Source organism: Chaetura pelagica, unplaced genomic scaffold, assembly GCF_000747805.2.
Source record: "Chaetura pelagica isolate M959 unplaced genomic scaffold, ChaPel_1.0 scaffold3, whole genome shotgun sequence".
Lineage (NCBI taxonomy): Eukaryota > Metazoa > Chordata > Aves > Apodiformes > Apodidae > Chaetura > Chaetura pelagica.
The window spans coordinates 11,697,660-11,717,713 of record NW_009952974.1 but is presented as its reverse complement, the minus strand read 5'-3'; the positions used below and the strand labels follow the sequence as shown (position 1 = coordinate 11,717,713).

The 20,054-nt window shown below is 36.8% G+C and overlaps 1 protein-coding gene across 1 annotated transcript in view; it reads left to right on the top strand.

The window, feature by feature from the left end:
• Nucleotides 1-18,889, top strand: part of METTL8 (methyltransferase like 8) — a 21,698-nt gene extending 2,809 nt beyond the window's left edge. The window contains exons 2-9 of the mRNA XM_009996304.1: nucleotides 1,957-2,048; nucleotides 6,678-7,069; nucleotides 7,607-7,656; nucleotides 10,370-10,433; nucleotides 10,765-10,904; nucleotides 17,275-17,381; nucleotides 17,473-17,538; nucleotides 18,699-18,889. Coding sequence (XP_009994606.1) covers nucleotides 1,957-2,048; nucleotides 6,678-7,069; nucleotides 7,607-7,656; nucleotides 10,370-10,433; nucleotides 10,765-10,904; nucleotides 17,275-17,381; nucleotides 17,473-17,538; nucleotides 18,699-18,889 — 1,102 coding nt within the window. The remainder of the gene's footprint in view (nucleotides 1-1,956; nucleotides 2,049-6,677; nucleotides 7,070-7,606; nucleotides 7,657-10,369; nucleotides 10,434-10,764; nucleotides 10,905-17,274; nucleotides 17,382-17,472; nucleotides 17,539-18,698) is intronic.
• Nucleotides 18,890-20,054: the final 1,165 nt, after the last annotated feature.

Sequence of the window (20,054 nt, the reverse complement as noted above, 5' to 3'; positions counted from 1 at the left end):
ATTCCTGCTAGGAATGCTAAGCCAATTAAATTTGGGAACTAATGCTTTGGATATTTGCTGCTTTGCTTTTTCTATAATTTCAAGAGAGAAGAAATGAATGTTGCTAAGTATTGGAGCAAATAATGCTTCTATTCAGATTGGTAACTGGCATAGTTTTCACATTACTTTTCAGAAATAATAGGTATATTAGCAAACAAGGTAATGGAAGAGGGGTGAGTTGAATAAGCTAAACTGAAAGTAGCATTGCTTGATGTCACGTCAAGCCTACTCATGTTAACAGTTCCTGGTGTGGTTGAAATGGAAAGCTTGCTTTGCTGCTGTCTATGTTGAGTTTAAAACATTTCTGTATTTAAACACTTCTGTGCTTGGAATTCTTCTGCATCCTGTGTTCCTGCCAACTAGTATTACTGAAGGAGCTGCCTCATTTGAAGCATCCAAAATATGCAAATAGTTTGTGTAAGAACTATGCTGTATCCCCTGTTTTGCAGATTTTGATAAAGAAGTATTCCTGCAGACCTGTTGTTTGGGGTCTTCCATACAAAAATTTCTAGGAAAGACCCAAGAGATCTTTCCTCAGCTTTATGAATTTTCAAGGAGAGACAAAAGGACAAAAAGTTGTTCATGGAGGACTTCAGGCACCTGTCATAATGTCTGTAGAGCTCTTAAGGGCTCTGACAGACGATGGTGGATTAAATCCACGTGATGATGGATTTTAATTCTTTGGCTAAAGCATATACCACAGCAAGTCATACAGTCAGCCCTTCCGGCAGATATTTTTGCCAACTGAATAGTCCTTGGCTTCAGCTTGCTAGAATAGACAAGATCCAAAACTGTGATAGCAATGAGGGAAGCAAGTCTTTCCAAGAGGATGACTGCCTAGTAATACCTAGGTCTTTCAGTTTTATTCTCCTACAGCACGTCTGCCAGAGCCTTGACACTGCACAGGAACATTTGGTATACGAACAAATACAGGAAGGGGAGAGGCAACCTGCTGGGGACAATAATGAGAAATATTTCAGTAGAGATGCGGAAGTCAAGTCTGAGGCAAGCAGACAAATACATACCAATTAGTCTCCCACAATTAACAAAAGAGGAACAGTGAAGGTCTAAGAATTAAATTACCTATATGTCACCAGGCATGGAACAGGAAGATAATCGTTAGCTTTTAGAGACAATCAACTCGTTTCAAGTTGCTACCTTGTTCCTTTTCATATAGTAACCAATGGAATTGTAGTCATAGCCTTTTGTTAATTGATACTATTAGGATTATGATCTGACAGGTTGCTTGAATTATATTATTTAATTTAATCTGATTCCTAAAACTGTTCAGACTGGAAAATTTGGAGGGACACTTGATTTGCTTTTAAGAGCTTCCAGCAGCATGTTTTTGGGCACTTCCCATTGTGGCCAGATCCAAACACAGAATCTGCTGGGAAGGCAGTTTAGTCATCAAGGTTAGATCTTGACTTGGTTCTGTGACCATTTAATGGATTAATACAACATTTAGTGAACCATTTTACACAAATATAGATAGCATAAACTCTGGAACCACTGCAGCACTGCTTTCCTCTTCTTGCATCAGGCTGTTTGTTGATAGGTCTGTTGTTATATCCAGCTAAACAATTTGAACAGAATGCTCAAAATACATTCCCATAAATACACTCAGTTTACATGATACATATTAATCCTATTATTAAGAAAAAAAAGTACATACTACTTCAGCCTCCTTGCAGTTGTAAGATTTTTCTTAATAATTTCATTAAAATTTTATGTAATTATTTTTAATCTATCATACACTGAAAGAGTTTTTAACTGTCAGTCTCCTTGTGGTCATTTGCTTACATTCAAAAAGAAAATGTATTTGACACAGTGTAGGTAATTTGTGACTTTTCTGTGGGGAAAAAAAAGATTATGGAAAATACTATTCAAAGGCTGTTTTTTCAATTGCCTTTGCAGGGACCACATGCAGTGGTCACAAGAAGAAGAGGAAAATGCCAAGAAAAAAGCGATAGAGAACTCACTTGTGAAAGTCCAACAGGAAATCCGAGGTAATTAATTCATAATGGCTTGAAAATTCCTATTTTAGTGCTAACTCTTACTTCAAAATCCAGGAACACTGTTTTTATTTCTGCATTCTCTTGTTTGAATTTGTTGGTTGTTTGACCTTTTGTTGTGTTTTTCTTTCTTTTGTTGCCTCAAAAAAATATCTCAAAGTGGTTTTTTTAGCAATTCAGTTACTTATTTGAGCAATTTTGCATTTGCAGGGGGAGGGGGGCAATAGGCTTTATCTAAAACAAGTACATTCGTATGGTGCAGTTGCAAGTTCTGGCTCCTTTTGCAGTTCTTCACAATAAAACTCCTACTACACAGGATTGTTACTTCAAAGGGAGTGAATCTGCAGCCAGCTAGGATGCTAAGGATGAAAGTTCCCATGTACAATATTAGAATGCTTTTTAATGATTTGTGGAGTGTTTGTCCATTGCACCATATTTCAGTGCCATGGAAGGTATACTGGTCTCAGCTGGTCCCAGCTTGCTGCCTTGGACAGGCTGAGCTGGGAGTGCTTCAGGAATCCAGTGTGTTCACTTTGTGTGGAAGGTGTTCCAGTACATCATGCTGAGTCTGCTCTGTAAATGATTAAGAAATTTCATGCATGTCTTCAGAGAGGAAACTTAATGTATTCTGCGTTTCTGAAGAATGATCGCTCTAGGTTCAAACCAGCAAACTAAACCCTAGATGGACCTCTAGGATAGTTATGTATGGTAAAGATGGTGTATCAACTTGCTAGTAACATAGAACACTGGATTCTTAATTTGCTCCTTTATTAGAAAGATATTATGAAAACAATTACTTTCATGTCCTGGACCTCTGTTTACTTAGCATGTCTTGAGCTTGTCAAATTAGATAGTGACATTTTCATCATGTGCTTAGTTTTATTGATGTAACTAGAGCACATGTTGGATTTTATTTTAATTACCTACGAATGTGTCTTGGATTGTGTGCCCTTTGTCACTTTGAATGCTCTGGGATTGCCATCCTGCCCTTCTCTGTTACTTCTTACATTATTTAAATACAGGAGTACAATGTTTGTTTTTCAAAAACGAAACCTAGTATTTTCATGTGGTTTGTATACAAAGTTGAAAAAGAGCTCATAATTGGAAAGTAAGCTGTGTAACCGTATGGTTATGGGACCTTTCATTCTTCATCTAGAGTCAATTAGAACTTAGTTTGTGCTGGTGAGAAATGGAATAATCAGGTTTTTCTCTATTGCCAAGAAATACAAGAATCCAAGGACATTTCCTATGAATGCCCCACTGTTTAGAACTTGAATAGGTGAGCATTACTGATAGTGTTTCTTCAGAAAGCTTCAGCTTCATTCTGAAAGTGGAAGTACATTTTGGCCTATTTGTGTAAACAATGAACCAGATTGAAGCTAACAAGCAGGTTATTTTGGGGCCTTGGAAACTACAGTAAGGGGAAGAGGACAATACAGATTTAACAATACTATTGTATCACCAAAATAGAGTAGTTCTGGTGACCCTTGTTAAAACGAGAAGTTAAACTCAATGAACTCATTATACTACCTGAAGGAATTTGATTTACTTATTAGTATGTCCAATTTCTTCTCAGGCATGCTTCTAGTGGATGAAAATTCTGTTAAGGAGAAAAATTAGTTGACTAAGTAAAAGGATTTTTTTTGTCTTGAAATTATGTTTATTAGTTTTGTAATTTTTTATATGCTTGGAAAAATACAGTATTTAGACTATAAATATACAAAATGAAACAAAAATTTGCTTATTATAATAATGCATGTCTGGTTATTACACAGTGGTTCAGGAGTGACCAGTGAAAGAATGGAATAAAGTGTTAACTTGAATCTGTGTAATGCCATACAAATGCAACTTGATAGGCTGACTTTAGCCATTGCTTCTCTTAATTTCTGAATTCTGGAAAACTTGATCAGAATTGAAGTACAAGGCTTCTGAGCAGACTTGTAGAAAAGTAATGTGGCTGTAACAAGGGGTTGAAAATTAGTTAAGAACTTTGGGAGTAGGTTTGTTTCTTGTACTGAAGCTGGGCAATCTATGAATGTGCAAGTTACACTGTTGCAGTCCAGTGTACATGACCTCAATCAACTCTGCACTTGTATTATAAAACAAGTCTCTGCAATTACTCTGCATGGCTGGGTCTTGCCCTTTAATAATACAAATAGATATATTAAATCTTAAATTAAAACAATTATGCAGGTTTCTAGGACAAGGCATTCTGCCACCTCCTTGCCACTTCCCACTGCCTGTTTGTGCCTATAATGAGAATTTTTAGCCTTGTGTATCTCTGAAAAGCTGTAGCAACATTAGGAAATAGTATGTTAATATTTAGTGAGAGTAGTAGAAGAAATGCACCATATATTTACTCTGTGCATTTATACTAAAAGAATTAATGGGTCAGTGTAAGTGAGTAGGGAACAAGTAAAAAAGGAAACACGCTATATGATGTACACTTGGCAGGAGATGTCAAGGGTAACAAGAAACAGTTCTGTAAGTGCTTTGAGAACAAGGGGATAAAAAAGAAGAAAAAATATTTGCATTAGTATTTAGGAGGGATGAGGAAGGGAAAACCATTAACCAAACAAAGCCATTATCAAAAGAGACATAGCGCAATTAGTGCCAATGAGAAGGAGGAAAGATCTTGTTCTCATATTGAGAAAGAACAGGTTACAAAGTACATCCATAAAGTACATGGATGACTGGGAAAGCAGAAAAGAGAATATTTGCTTTTTTAAAAAGGGAGGTGGGGAAAGAGAAGAGTCAGAGAATTAGTTTCAGTTCTTGGAAAAATACTGGAAGAGATAATCCAGAGCCTGCAAACACTGGGTTTGGAAGAACAAAGGAGATGAAAACTGGCCAACAAATATTTTTCAATAATAAATCATGTAAAGTTGAGCTGATTTCCTTCTTGGAGAAGGTTACAAGCCCTGGGGATAAGAAAAAAACACCAGACGTCCTGAAATTTATCCTTAGTCAGGCTTCTGACTTGCTTTACTTGACATTTTCATAAGTCAGGCAAGCAAGTGCTAATTAAGCTGCTTTTGGGTGAATGAATGCCTAGAGAGATCCTTTCAGAATGCAAGACTGTGCTGGGCAAAGAAGTATTTTGTTCCATGTCCAGTTCTGCTTGGTGTTTTCACTAGTGACCCCAGGAAATGGGAGACTTGAAGACGATAGTGAAGAGATGTTTCAGTATGGTGAAGGACAGGATTAGGATTTTGAAAGATATGGACAAACAGTAAAAAAAAAAAAGGGGTCTGAAAGATACAAATCTGCTAAAATTTCATTCAGAATAGTTTGCTTAGGAATAATTCTTTAAAAAAACCCACAAAACTTTGTTCTGTAACAATTGGCTAGGTATTAATTTTGCAGAGGAAGATCTGAGGATTGTGGTGAATCACTAGCTGAATCAGCAGTGTCATACTGTTGCAAAACAGCAAGCTGGGAGTTATAAACAGGGTTACAGCCTGTAAGCCTTGTAAAGTATTCCTTTTGCTCTGTGTTGATAATGCCATTACCAGAATACAGCACCAAAAAGTAGTAAATCAATTGGAGAGAATCTAGAGAAGTGATCAGAAGTCTGAAATAATGGCTTTTGCAGAAAAAATAAGAGAGTGAGGTTTAGACATTCTAGAGGTTGTATATGGGAGACTTAGTAAAAGATTTCAAAGCAGTAAGCAGATATTGCAAAGAGAAATGAGCAATCTTTGCTTTATCTGCTTGGTTAGTGGGACAAGAATTACGGGACTTAAATTGCAATTAGGAAAAAAAAGGTTAGGTAGTTGAAAAGGTTATTAACTGTACAGATGATGGACTGTAATATATTACTGAAGAAAGTTGTCAAACCTATATGAAAAGTATTTTAAGAACAAGTTGGACAGATTTCTGTGGAGAGGAGTATGAATTCCTTTATTGGATGAAATCCCTTCCAGCCCTATTTGACATTCTAACATTCAGGAATGAAAAGTTAAAACAAAGGTCTACTGTAAGACTCTTTGAAGTGTTTTGAAAGTAAGAAAGCCAATATGTTGTTTCTGACTATTGTTATTTTCTGTCCCTGTGTCGTTAAACTGTCATGGGTGAATTACTGTCCATTGGCTATGAGGTAGCACTTATCACTCCAGTTCACAGACTGTATTTCTAATTGATGGTTTTGTTGAGAGATTACTAGCTACAAACAAATCTGTGATTGTTCATAGAGTTTCATAAATCATGACATTAACTTCTATTTAGTATTACCTTAGTAAGAAAAACATGGACAACATATAATTGAAAGGGTGCATTGCTTTTATAGTATGCGACATGAAAGTCTGTCATAAGAAACTTATGATTGCATATTTTGGTAATGCTTGACTATTATGTCACTACATTAAAAAGAAAAAAAAAGATGGTGCAGAAATCCTGTCCGCCCCATCTTAAATTACATGAGATCTAATTAAACCCTCGTGTGAGTTATTTTGACCACAGATTAAGTTAAAACCCCCAATCTAATGTTTTTGTTTAAATATGCACTATGTGATAAACTACAGATTTTGAAACTATAAGTTTGGGGTCCAAATTCCATGTTGTTTTACAGTATTTTGTAGCTAAGCTCATATTCACCAAGTTTTTGTTTTGTTTCTATTTCAGATAAATATGAAAGAGAAGCCAGTAAATACTGGAATGAATTTTACAAGACTCATAAAAATAACTTTTTCAAGGATCGCAATTGGCTGTTTCTGGAGTTTCCAGAAATTCTTCCAGAAAAAAGGAGAGAAGAGTTGAAAACAGAAGAAAAACCTTCAGAACACGAAAAAAGAAATAGTACCAGCAGTTTTTCACACAAAAATGAAATGTTTGAGGAAAGAGAAGAATACTGGACCAAAAATTATGGAGGTGGTTCTGCATCTGTACAAGGACATGTATGTAATAAAAAACAAGCAGAATCTCTTACTGACAATCCTCAGGATAAAAACTGTGGAGAAGAACTTGGCAGGCTAGAATCCTTCCCTGGTAGTGATGCTGCTTACAGAATATTAGAGGTAATGCACTGCAGATGTTTTACCCATCCACTTAATTGCTCAAAAGCCTAATAAAGATGCTTAGAAAGTATCAAGAAAGTAACATTTAAAATTTTACTTACGACATTCATTTATGCCAGAAACTTTCAGAGAAACCTAGGATCTGAGTTTTGTTTTACCTCTAAAGTTTCTCCCAAATCAGAATTTACGGCTAGATTGTCAGATTCCATTTTCACTGAAAATTTGGTTTCTGATTTCCTAAGGAAAGTTCTGTCTTAAAGTGCTCTGTTTTAAAATGCAAGGACTTGATGCATTCTTGCCAAATGGTGAAAACTGACAAGAATATTGCATTTTCCTATGCAGTTCGAGAGATGGGTTCTCTCTTAATTGTAGAAAGACAATGAGAAGAAACGTATCATAGAAGTGATTTGAGAATTGTGGTATGAGCTGTTTATACCTTTTCTGTCCAACATACCTTAACTAACTTAAGACAAAAATAAAGAAATATGAGATTTTGTTTGCTCATTTTTTTTAACTTTGTTTCTCTTCTGATTTTAGGTTGGTTGTGGTGCTGGAAACAGTGTATTTCCAATTTTGAAAGTTCTATGGTATGTAGTGCCATAGTTTTTAACTATGAAAGTTCTATTTTCATCTTCCTCATTTACTTCAAATGTTGGTGGTAGACCCGTGCTGCAGGAAGTGTTGAGTGGGCTGTTTTACAGCCCTGAATTCTGACTGCTTGTGGCCACAGATAATGTTGGTAGCATCAGTATAAGAGATGCCTCATAATTGTCAACCCAAGTCTGGGGGGACCATATTTGCTGACCAGGTTTGTCTCCAAGGGCATTCAGACTGATTTCTTGTAGTTAATCTTAAATAGGTGAAATATCTCTTATCTTATATGTCACTGTAAAGCTACCAGCTAAATCTTCAAAAGGCCAAAATCAAAGGCAGTAGATAATGCCATGTGATCTACTGGTTAGAAGTTGTATTCTTTCTGTATTTGCCTGCTACACTTTGTCATATTCCTTCAGGTTTAATGTCAAGGAAGGCATGAGTCCTGTATTGCATTACTTAATTCCCTGAAACATCTTAATCCACTAAGCTTCCGGCTTTAGAAGAAGCTGTTACAACAGCATGCCTTCCCTTCCATGCAGGCAGGGAGGTTTTATTGGAAAGGCTGTGTAGGTATCAAGGTCTGAAATAGATTTCTTTGTATTCACACCACCAAGAGCATGAGTACAGCTCAGTAAGTTATTCTGCTAATGAGATCTGATTGCTAGCATCACTACTATACAAAAATGCTATGTTTTGCAGAAATGGAAACAGGGAGCAAGAGGAATTGAGTGATAGACGAGGATCATACATGAATCCTATTAGTGCGAGCTGTGCATCTTCATCACACAACAAATGCTTTGCTTTAGATAGCATTTAATGAAAGGGGAGCCCTGTTTCATATGAAAAATTTGGAAAGTAACACTATGTAGAGAAAATATATAATGTAACTATTAAAAAAGATGAGACAAACTTTTGTTTTTTCCTTGCAGGCATTAGTTATAGGTTGGCATTTCTGAATTAAGAATCCACTTGTTAGGTTATTTTTCCTGAAGATCCCTATTCTTATGCAAATCCTTCAACCAAGGATGCAAACTGGAACATGGGAGGTTCCACATAGGTATCAGAAAAATCTTCTTTACTGTGAGAGTGACAGAACACTGGAACAGGCTGCCCAGAGAGGCTGTGGAGTCTGCTTCGCTGGAGACGTTCAAAACCCACCTGGACACGTTCTTGTGTGACGTGCTCTAGGTGATCCTGCTCTGGCAGGGAGGTTGGACTAGATGATCTTTTGAGCTCCCTTCCAACCCCTAAAATTCTGTAATTCTGTAATCACATTGATTGGTACAAAATTAATATGTTTGTCATGTGTATGTCCTGATGAAACATCTTTTGTCACTTGGAAGGACTGGCTTTATAGCACAGTTGGTTTTACTCTGAATTTAATAATAGAAAAAATACTTTTTGTATGCATATAAAAAGAAGCCAGCATCAAGTATGACTGTACCCTGGCTACAAAAAAATTTCCACTCAGATTTGCAACATAACTTTTAAACCACTTCCCTCTTCCCCCCTTAAAATTTAAGTTACTGCATTTTAATACAGTGCATCATGAAATCACCATCTAGATAAAGCTGTGCCTTTAAGTTGACTTTCTACATAGATCCCATTCTGCTTTTAACAAATTGAAATAACATCCTAACAAGTCAATTAGGTAATCAACCTAAGCTTTCCCAAGGGACTGGCTGGGTCCAAGGCCTGACTACTTGTCCTCATCCATGATAAACATCTAAGCTCACCAACTCTCATGTTTGGCAGATAGCTGATAAAAGTTTTGTTCAGCATCAAGAATGGAATATACTTTGGTTCACAAGAGTTTTCCTGTTGAGCCCTTGGAGGGGGGGATTCAGCTGTGTATACTGTGAGATCTTATAGACACTGCCAGAGTTTATTGATTCCATTTCTAAAGAGACCATCTGTCGAAAATACCAATTTTTTAAAAGAGAGATTAATCGATCTTGAGTTTAGTATGAGGTCATCCCTCAGAAGGTTTTGAAGGACTTGCTTAATTTCTCTTAAATTAATTTTGGACACAAAAAAAAATTCTCCCTGGAGATACTAGTATCTCATGAATGGTATGAGGAAGTTTGCAGCTGGCTTAGTCTTGGATGGGGAATGAAGGGAAAATAGTGCTAGAGGAAATTCTTATTCACCTTGGTTTAAAAAACAAAGGGATAATGGAGAGAAACAACCAATACTGGTTTATCGAATCAAAAGCACAGCAAGGTGGCACACGGGAACCCAAACCTCCACAGGACTGTAGATGATTTTTGTAGCACCCCACCCCTGCTGAAATCATATTGCTAATTAAACTGCATACATGGGCTAATGATAGAAACCTAATGCAGTGCTTCTGTAAGAAAATGTGACCCATTAATGTGCGTTTATATAATACAACACTAGGACACCGTTATCAATCCTGACAGCCCTCTGTGACCTTCTTTTTTTTCTTTTTTCACTTCCTCCCTGACAAGGCTATAATTCTCCTTTTTAAACTTACTGCCTGTTGGTATTCTTATGAATTTGTCTGCCCTATTAGTTCATTACAACCTATGTGGCTTTCCATGTGCTAGACATCAATAAGGCATGTGTGATCAAACCTGTGGAGAACCCCAAAGGGCCCTCTGTAGTTCCATGAACACTGATGGCAGACTTTCATCTTTTACAATAATAAGTTTTTAACTGATGTTGGGTTTGTTTTCCTAGCAAAACACCTGGAACCTTTCTGTACTGTTGTGATTTTGCTTCAGGAGCAGTGGAGCTGGTTAAGGTAATTCATATGATCTCTTTAGAGTACCTATAAGCCTGTAATTCAGGAGGCTGCCAGGAAGCCATCTTCATGAAAAAGAATGTTATGGCTTTGACAACTTTTAACTGAAGTTTTCAGTATTCCAAAGAACAAAGTCTTATTCTATGCAGGGAGGAATGAATGCCATCAGTGAACTTGCTTCTCAGCTTGAGTAAGATACCAGACAGAATAGGCTTTTATATGAGATGTTTTACAATGCTGAATAATTGAAGAAAAAAAGTTTCTTGAGTCACAGTAAACGTATTAACTACTACTGTTCTCTCTATGCCTCTTTTCATCTTTTTCCTGACAGTCACATTCGTCCTACAATTCAGCCTGGTGTTCTGCCTTTGTTCATGATGTGTGTGATGATGCTTTACCCTATCCTTTTCCAGATGAGATCCTGGATGTCATTCTCCTTGTCTTTGTGCTCTCAACTATTCATCCTGACAGGTAAATGAAGACTAAAGGGCAAAGCAAATGGGTTAAATCTCTTTTATTGCTGGAGGTTTTCAAGAATAGCAGAAGACAATGATTCTTTAATTTATTATTTACTGAGCTATGATATATATAAAACAAGGTATTTCAAATGCTGTTTTAAGGCTTCAAGAGAGAAACTGGTTAGTCTAATTCATTAGGGAGCCTTCTGTCTCCATCAGAATACAAGGTGTATATTGTAACTAAATACTTCCCTATTAAAAGTGACTGTGATCCAAGAAAATTAAAAAAACAGACCACTAGTCTTCTAGAAGCAAATTTTATTGATCAAATGCAGACATTCATGATTTAAAACCTTATGGTACGTTGATAAATACTTAGGTTACAGATTTAGCTGTACACAAGTAGTTGTTCCATGCAGGCCTTTTAAACCAAAATGCCTTCAGGATTTTTGGAATTTGTTTGGATTAAGAAAACTTGATCTAATTTTCACACATAGTGTTATGTTGAGTGCTCTTAGCCTTGCTACTAATGCCTTTCAATGTCTAATGTACAAACTTTATAACTGTTAAGACTGGATGATAATGAAAATGCCCTTTTTAATGGGAAGAATGCAGAAAAGGGCACGTAAGTTAAACTGCTTGACTCTTCCTTTCACCAGATCATATGAAAGCATTGCTGTATGTGTAGCGATACATTTATTACTTAAAGAATGTCTTTAAAATGGGCTTGGCAAACAGAAGTCTGAAAATTGTTTCCCTGCCTAAGTTAGTAATTATTTGCTCTACAGAAAAATCTTTCCCATATAGGATATTGCTCCTTCTTGTTTGTTCAGAGATGAGCACATGAGTCATGCAAAGCCTGGGTCCAGATTTCAAAAAACAAATCAAGCAGTGGATTTCAGGTCTCTGTAACTGTGGTGATGCTGCCAGGAAGACGTTGTACAATAGAGACACGTTCATTCAATTGCTTTGCCTGGAAAAACAATAATCAGATGTTCTGTCAGAATTTCTGTGGATCTTTTCCTATTAGTCATTTGTCTTATTTAAAATTTTCTTTCTTCCTACCAGTGTCTAAATGCTGATATGGATGCTTGTGTGCGTGTATACACATGTAAAAATGTCCACGTAATTATTTGTGTTGTAAGACCCAGTTTCCAATGATTTATTAGTCATTACCGTAATCTTATAGACTTAGAATGACTGCATAAAGGCAAATGTAATCCAGATCCATATTGCTCAGTATGTATTTTTTCTGGAAACTTTGAATGTGAGAAATTAAGAAGAAAGCCAAGAGAATGATAATGCAGAACTTGTGTGCTTTGAAGACCTGGAAAATAAACCTTTGTATTCAGCACAATGGTTACTTTAGATATTTCCCTTCAGGTTGTTGTGCTTAGTTTTTGATAATTGCTACTCTTGTATCCCATTTTTAACACTCTTCAATTCTGCCAGAAGTCCTCTTAAAAAGCTGGTTGCAGAATTTGAAAGGTATTAAACAAGCTATGCAATTGATGTGCTCTAGTCCTACGGAATGAGATTTCTCAAAGCACTTTTACTTTTTGTTCATGTTCTATGTGCACAAAATGTCTAGGTTTTTATATAGGCTAAGTCTGTAATTCCATGCACAACAGCGTGTCTTGATCAGTCTCTTTTCCTTAGGTGGTGCTGCCTTTTCTGTCTGTGGCACCACACCTGCCTGTGTTCAGCATGAGCAAAGAGGACAGCTTTTAAAGAACCTGGCTACCTCTAAGGGAATTCTGTGCTTTTTTATTTATTTTTTTTTTCCCTTTTTGTTTGTTTGGAGTTATTTTCTATTGAACTACCTCATAATTCTGTCTCTTACAAATCAAGGTAAAATACCTGCATTGCTGTTGCACGAGAACCAAATTACCTTAGCACTTGAGTTATGACAGTCTTGGGGCAAGAAGTTAAAGGCCACCTGGGAGACAGAGATGGTGTGAGAATGTTCTCTTGGTTCACAAGAGATGGTATGCTGGTTTTGTGTAGTCAAGTAGGACTTACTCTTCTTTAGCCCTTTTCAGATACAACACCCTGCCTTTCCATTGTTTTGTTTGCAGTAGAAACTTCATTCCTTCTAGGGGAGCTTCCCTTTCTATTGTTAGAATGGCATTATGATGTGGCTTTCCATGTGCTAGACATCAATAAGGCATGTGTGATCAAACCTGTGGAGAACCCCAAAGGGCCCTCTGTAGTTCCATGAACACTGATGGCAGACTTTCATCTTTTACAATAATAAGTTTTTAACTGATGTTGGGTTTGTTTTCCTAGCAAAACACCTGGAACCTTTCTGTACTGTTGTGATTTTGCTTCAGGAGCAGTGGAGCTGGTTAAGGTAATTCATATGATCTCTTTAGAGTACCTATAAGCCTGTAATTCAGGAGGCTGCCAGGAAGCCATCTTCATGAAAAAGAATGTTATGGCTTTGACAACTTTTAACTGAAGTTTTCAGTATTCCAAAGAACAAAGTCTTATTCTATGCAGGGAGGAATGAATGCCATCAGTGAACTTGCTTCTCAGCTTGAGTAAGATACCAGACAGAATAGGCTTTTATATGAGATGTTTTACAATGCTGAATAATTGAAGAAAAAAAGTTTCTTGAGTCACAGTAAACGTATTAACTACTACTGTTCTCTCTATGCCTCTTTTCATCTTTTTCCTGACAGTCACATTCGTCCTACAATTCAGCCTGGTGTTCTGCCTTTGTTCATGATGTGTGTGATGATGCTTTACCCTATCCTTTTCCAGATGAGATCCTGGATGTCATTCTCCTTGTCTTTGTGCTCTCAACTATTCATCCTGACAGGTAAATGAAGACTAAAGGGCAAAGCAAATGGGTTAAATCTCTTTTATTGCTGGAGGTTTTCAAGAATAGCAGAAGACAATGATTCTTTAATTTATTATTTACTGAGCTATGATATATATAAAACAAGGTATTTCAAATGCTGTTTTAAGGCTTCAAGAGAGAAACTGGTTAGTCTAATTCATTAGGGAGCCTTCTGTCTCCATCAGAATACAAGGTGTATATTGTAACTAAATACTTCCCTATTAAAAGTGACTGTGATCCAAGAAAATTAAAAAAACAGACCACTAGTCTTCTAGAAGCAAATTTTATTGATCAAATGCAGACATTCATGATTTAAAACCTTATGGTACGTTGATAAATACTTAGGTTACAGATTTAGCTGTACACAAGTAGTTGTTCCATGCAGGCCTTTTAAACCAAAATGCCTTCAGGATTTTTGGAATTTGTTTGGATTAAGAAAACTTGATCTAATTTTCACACATAGTGTTATGTTGAGTGCTCTTAGCCTTGCTACTAATGCCTTTCAATGTCTAATGTACAAACTTTATAACTGTTAAGACTGGATGATAATGAAAATGCCCTTTTTAATGGGAAGAATGCAGAAAAGGGCACGTAAGTTAAACTGCTTGACTCTTCCTTTCACCAGATCATATGAAAGCATTGCTGTATGTGTAGCGATACATTTATTACTTAAAGAATGTCTTTAAAATGGGCTTGGCAAACAGAAGTCTGAAAATTGTTTCCCTGCCTAAGTTAGTAATTATTTGCTCTACAGAAAAATCTTTCCCATATAGGATATTGCTCCTTCTTGTTTGTTCAGAGATGAGCACATGAGTCATGCAAAGCCTGGGTCCAGATTTCAAAAAACAAATCAAGCAGTGGATTTCAGGTCTCTGTAACTGTGGTGATGCTGCCAGGAAGACGTTGTACAATAGAGACACGTTCATTCAATTGCTTTGCCTGGAAAAACAATAATCAGATGTTCTGTCAGAATTTCTGTGGATCTTTTCCTATTAGTCATTTGTCTTATTTAAAATTTTCTTTCTTCCTACCAGTGTCTAAATGCTGATATGGATGCTTGTGTGCGTGTATACACATGTAAAAATGTCCACGTAATTATTTGTGTTGTAAGACCCAGTTTCCAATGATTTATTAGTCATTACCGTAATCTTATAGACTTAGAATGACTGCATAAAGGCAAATGTAATCCAGATCCATATTGCTCAGTATGTATTTTTTCTGGAAACTTTGAATGTGAGAAATTAAGAAGAAAGCCAAGAGAATGATAATGCAGAACTTGTGTGCTTTGAAGACCTGGAAAATAAACCTTTGTATTCAGCACAATGGTTACTTTAGATATTTCCCTTCAGGTTGTTGTGGTTAGTTTTTGATAATTGCTACTCTTGTATCCCATTTTTAACACTCTTCAATTCTGCCAGAAGTCCTCTTAAAAAGCTGGTTGCAGAATTTGAAAGGTATTAAACATTTCTTCAAGCTATGCAATTGATGTGCTCTAGTCCTACGGAATGAGATTTCTCAAAGCACTTTTACTTTTTGTTCATGTTCTATGTGCACAAAATGTCTAGGTTTTTATATAGGCTAAGTCTGTAATTCCATGCACAACAGCGTGTCTTGATCAGTCTCTTTTCCTTAGGTGGTGCTGCCTTTTCTGTCTGTGGCACCACACCTGCCTGTGTTCAGCATGAGCAAAGAGGACAGCTTTTAAAGAACCTGGCTACCTCTAAGGGAATTCTGTGCTTTTTTATTTATTTTTTTTTTCCCTTTTTGTTTGTTTGGAGTTATTTTCTATTGAACTACCTCATAATTCTGTCTCTTACAAATCAAGGTAAAATACCTGCATTGCTGTTGCACGAGAACCAAATTGCCTTAGCACTTGAGTTATGACAGTCTTGGGGCAAGAAGTTAAAGGCCACCTGGGAGACAGAGATGGTGTGAGAATGTTCTCTTGGTTCACAAGAGATGGTATGCTGGTTTTGTGTAGTCAAGTAGGACTTACTCTTCTTTAGCCCTTTTCAGATACAACACCCTGCCTTTCCATTGTTTTGTTTGCAGTAGAAACTTCATTCCTTCTAGGGGAGCTTCCCTTTCTATTGTTAGAATGGCATTATGGCCTCCAACACAAGAAGGGCATGGAGCTCCTGAAGAGGGTCCAGAGGAGGTCACAAGGGCTGGAGCAGCTCTGCTCTGGAGACAGGCTGAGAGAGTTTGGGTTGTTCAACCTGGAGAAGAGAAGGCTCTGGGGGGACCTTAGAGCACCTTCCAGTGTCTGAAGGAGCTACAGGAAAGCTGGGGAGGGAGTTCTGACAAGGGCTTGTAGTGAGAGGACAAGGGGAAATGGATTAAAACTGGAAGAGGAGAGATTTAGGCTAGACATTAGGAGGAAGTTGTTTTATGTAAGGGTGGTGAGAAATTGAACAGGTTTCCCAGGAAAGTTGTAGTTGCCCCATTCCTTGGGGAATGGCCAGGTTGGATGGGGCTTGTAGCAACCTGGTCTAGTGGGAGATGACCCTGCTGCTGCAGGGAGGTTGAACTAGATGATCTTTAAGGTCCCTCCCAACCCAAACCATTCTATGATTTGGCATTCACTCTGGCTCCACATCTTCTACATGGTCTATCTTCTTCCCTGTGGGGGGAAGGGATGAATTAGGCAAGTGGACTTTTCTATCTTGCAGTTTGCCAGGTGCAGACTGCCTCTTGTCTTTCATGAATGTGGAAAAGCCAAGTCCTTCTGTTTATTCTGGAAGAATGAGGCAAAACGAAGCCATTATTCATTAGTAACATATTTTGCAAAGTAATGCAGATGTATTTATAAGAAGCTCTAAGGTAGGGTTAAAATGTGAAAATGAAGATGCTTTGGTCTAGTGAAGGGAAAGAATGTGGTACTTGTTCAAATCATACATACAGCAGGCTAGTGTAGTCTTGATAAGGAATAGCTGATGTGAGGTACCACCAAGGCTCACAAACTTAGCATTTTGGGGGATGCAGGCTTTTCCTCCTCTAATTAGCAATGTCTTCAGATGGAGTTCTGCCAGATTCCTCCTCTGAAGTACTGTTCAGATTCTTCTCTCCATCCTCAACCATTTGGTGTGGAGACACTGATTTCATGTGTATGATTGGTTCCTCCACACAGAAGTGAAGGAAGTTTTCATCTGCCTTCCAGACCCTTGGTTTTGCTATGTACAGCAAGAAGGCTCAGTCTAACTCAAGAATGCTTACTGTTCATTCAATGTTTGTCATGGATCTGCCTTTCCCATGTGACCCATATACTCAAAAACTGTGTTTTAATTAATCCTTGAAATTCTGTTGAAATGAGGGAGAAGAACTAATTTTCTCTTTCCAGTTTTTATTCTCAGTTCCTTTTAAATTTTTGGTTTAGAGGCTTTTTTGTAGAGTTCTTCCTTTTCAGTAATGCCTGACCTTGTACAATAAATATAGATACATTTTCTCATTGTAGTTCCAGAAATGTATTTATATTCCAGGCATCTAGAAAAAAAAAAAAAGTGTGCAGATTTCACCAGTATCCCATCTATTTTCTAAGGATGCAAAGGGTTGTAAATAGGTTGGCCAAACTACTGAAACCTGGAGGAATGTTGTTATTTCGAGACTACGGAAGATATGATACAACTCAACTTCGTTTTAAAAAAGGTAATTTATGAATGCTTTTGTGGTTCACTGTTCATTTTAACTTTCTGAAGAAAGTGACATGTCATTTTTTGTTACTGCTCTAATTTCTTAGGTCATTGCTTGTCAGAAAACTTTTATGTACGAGGAGATGGAACCAGAGTGTATTTCTTTACCAAAGGTATGAAATTGTATTGTTTTATAGAAAGGGTTGAGTGTCTTTCAAGATTTTTTGGGTTATAAAAGCTCATCTTAGAACAGAAATTTAAATAAAGGTTTATTGACTTTTTTTTTTTAATTCTCTGTTTTTACAGAGCTCAAAGCTAACTGTTGTAAGAAAACAATTCCCTTTATGCGTACACTTGTTGCATCTGGGGTTCTGCAAGATTGCTTGCAGACATCACTGGAATTTCTCTTTGTCTAAGCATCTTGTGTCTAGTGGCATGCTCAAATTCTGTTATTTAAAGATGTAGCTGATTTATTTCTTAAAATTAAGAATAATATGCTTGGAAGGACAGTTGGTAGCAGAGCTCTGATAATTTTGTTCTGCTCTGCTGGTGAATTTGAGCTGAGAGGCTTCTCTTTCTGCAGGAGCTAAACTTTAGTTTCTGATTATGGATTCTATTGCTCTTTGCCCATCCACTAATTTTGTTCTGTTGGCAGCTTAGTATATTTTACTTCAGCTGCTTGAAACTATGAAAGTGAGCATCACAATTCTTTCCTTTTTTCCTTCTTTTTAAAAAAACTTTTTTGCCTCTGCAACCTAGTCTGTAAGCAATAGGGATGGAGCAGGATTTATCCCAGTTTGAGTAATTTTAGAAGTGAGAGGAAAGATCTGGGATGTGTATGCGAAATCTCTTGAATTCAAAGAACCTTCTCAGTTTTTAAGTATCTTGCTTTGCACTTACTCGTGACAAAGATGATTTAGCTTTTCCAGTGGTGACTACAAGAAGGTGATAATGACTTTGGCATAAATGTGTGGATTGTCATTTGACAGGTGAAGTAGCTTTATCTTGTTAACATGGCAGCAGTGACCAAATGGCATGCATTTGCTTTCCTCAAGTCTGGCATACCGAACCCTTTGAATAAAGGGAATCAATGAATGCCATGAGTAATAACCAATTTAGTTTGGGCCTCATCATAATATTTTTTACTGTAATATAGAGAGCTGTGAAAATTAATTTCTAACATAAGAATTCTTACAGGCAGTTTTCTTGATCTTTCAAATCACAAAACAGATTTAGTTTCATCTTTAGTTGAACTGCAGTTTGTTAATAACTACATTCTACAAATATCTATCTTTTTTTTTTAACTTAAATAATTTTTCATATGAGAAAATAGATGAGGTATGGAACATGTTCAACATGGCTGGATTAACTGAAGTACAGAATTTAGTTGATCGGCGATTACAAGTAAACAGGAAGAAAAAAGTGAAAATGCAGCGTGTTTGGATACAAAGCAAGTTCCAAAAACCATTGCTGCCATCTCTGAATAATACTGAAGAAACTACCGAAAGGCACCTTAATAGGTAATTGTCCCATGAACTCCAGAAACTGAAGAAAATTTGAGTACGTGTATTTCCTATAAATCTTGTATTAGCCACTGAAATGGAGAAATACATTGAACTGAAAGCCTTTCCCTGATTTTCTTTGCAAATGTGTGTGTATGAAACTTATCAGAAAAAAAAGAAGCAGCATTTCCAACTTCTGTTTTACAAGCATCAAAGAGACATACATTAATCTTGTCATAAATGTGACCAGGCACTATTTTACTTCCTTGAATATGAATAGTCAATGAATATAAGCATGTATCTTGTTCCTGTTGAAATTTACAATATGTAAAAAATTTTAGACAGAAGCATAATTGTTTCAGAGACTTAGAGAAACAGAATATCTGTTCTCACTGTGACTACTAGCTGTGCTGTGTTAATTTCAGTCATGTCTCTTGTAACCACTGTGTCTGCAACTGTATTTCCTCTTTGGGGGGAAATTTCTTGGTGCATAAATAATGAAGACAAAACCTCTTTGTGATTTTCATGTAAGTTATAATTTCATACTAACTACATATGATATGCACAGATACCAGATTAGTCAGTGATCGGTGTCTTCCACTGTGGCTGGCTGACTCCTCTAAAGTCTTCACTTGCCATCTACATGCTCATCAGAAACATTCCCAACTCAAGTTTGTTTGTAAGCTAAGTAGAACTGGTTGTCTTCCAGAAAAAAAAAATAAAAAATTTTAAAAAAATCCAAGTTTAGATTTGAGGTATCTTCATCCTATTTGACAAGATGAAGGACCTGCTTAAATTCAATAAACTGAGATCTGTTTCAAGAGTGAGGTGCAATAAGGGGGCTTTGAAGGCAGAATCTGATCCTGCAGTTCTGGTGTATTCTAAACTCCCACTACAGAAAGATACAGTTCTATCATTCTATGAATTAAGTGGCTTAGGAAGCTTTGCTTAGCAATGGCATTATTGTAACCAGTAGTAAAACTTGTTGTATAAATCAAAGTTTAAAACATAGTTGTGTTTCTTCCAGCCCTAGGTCTTAAGACACTGTAGCAGCTGCTATGTAAATAAAAATCTGCTTATATTTTAATTAAGTTGCTACCCTGTGCTGTTAATCATGACTTCTGAGTATGCATGGGTTTTAGTGTAGTATAAAGCATTTGCAATTGTAGAATTTTCAAGGAGGGTGA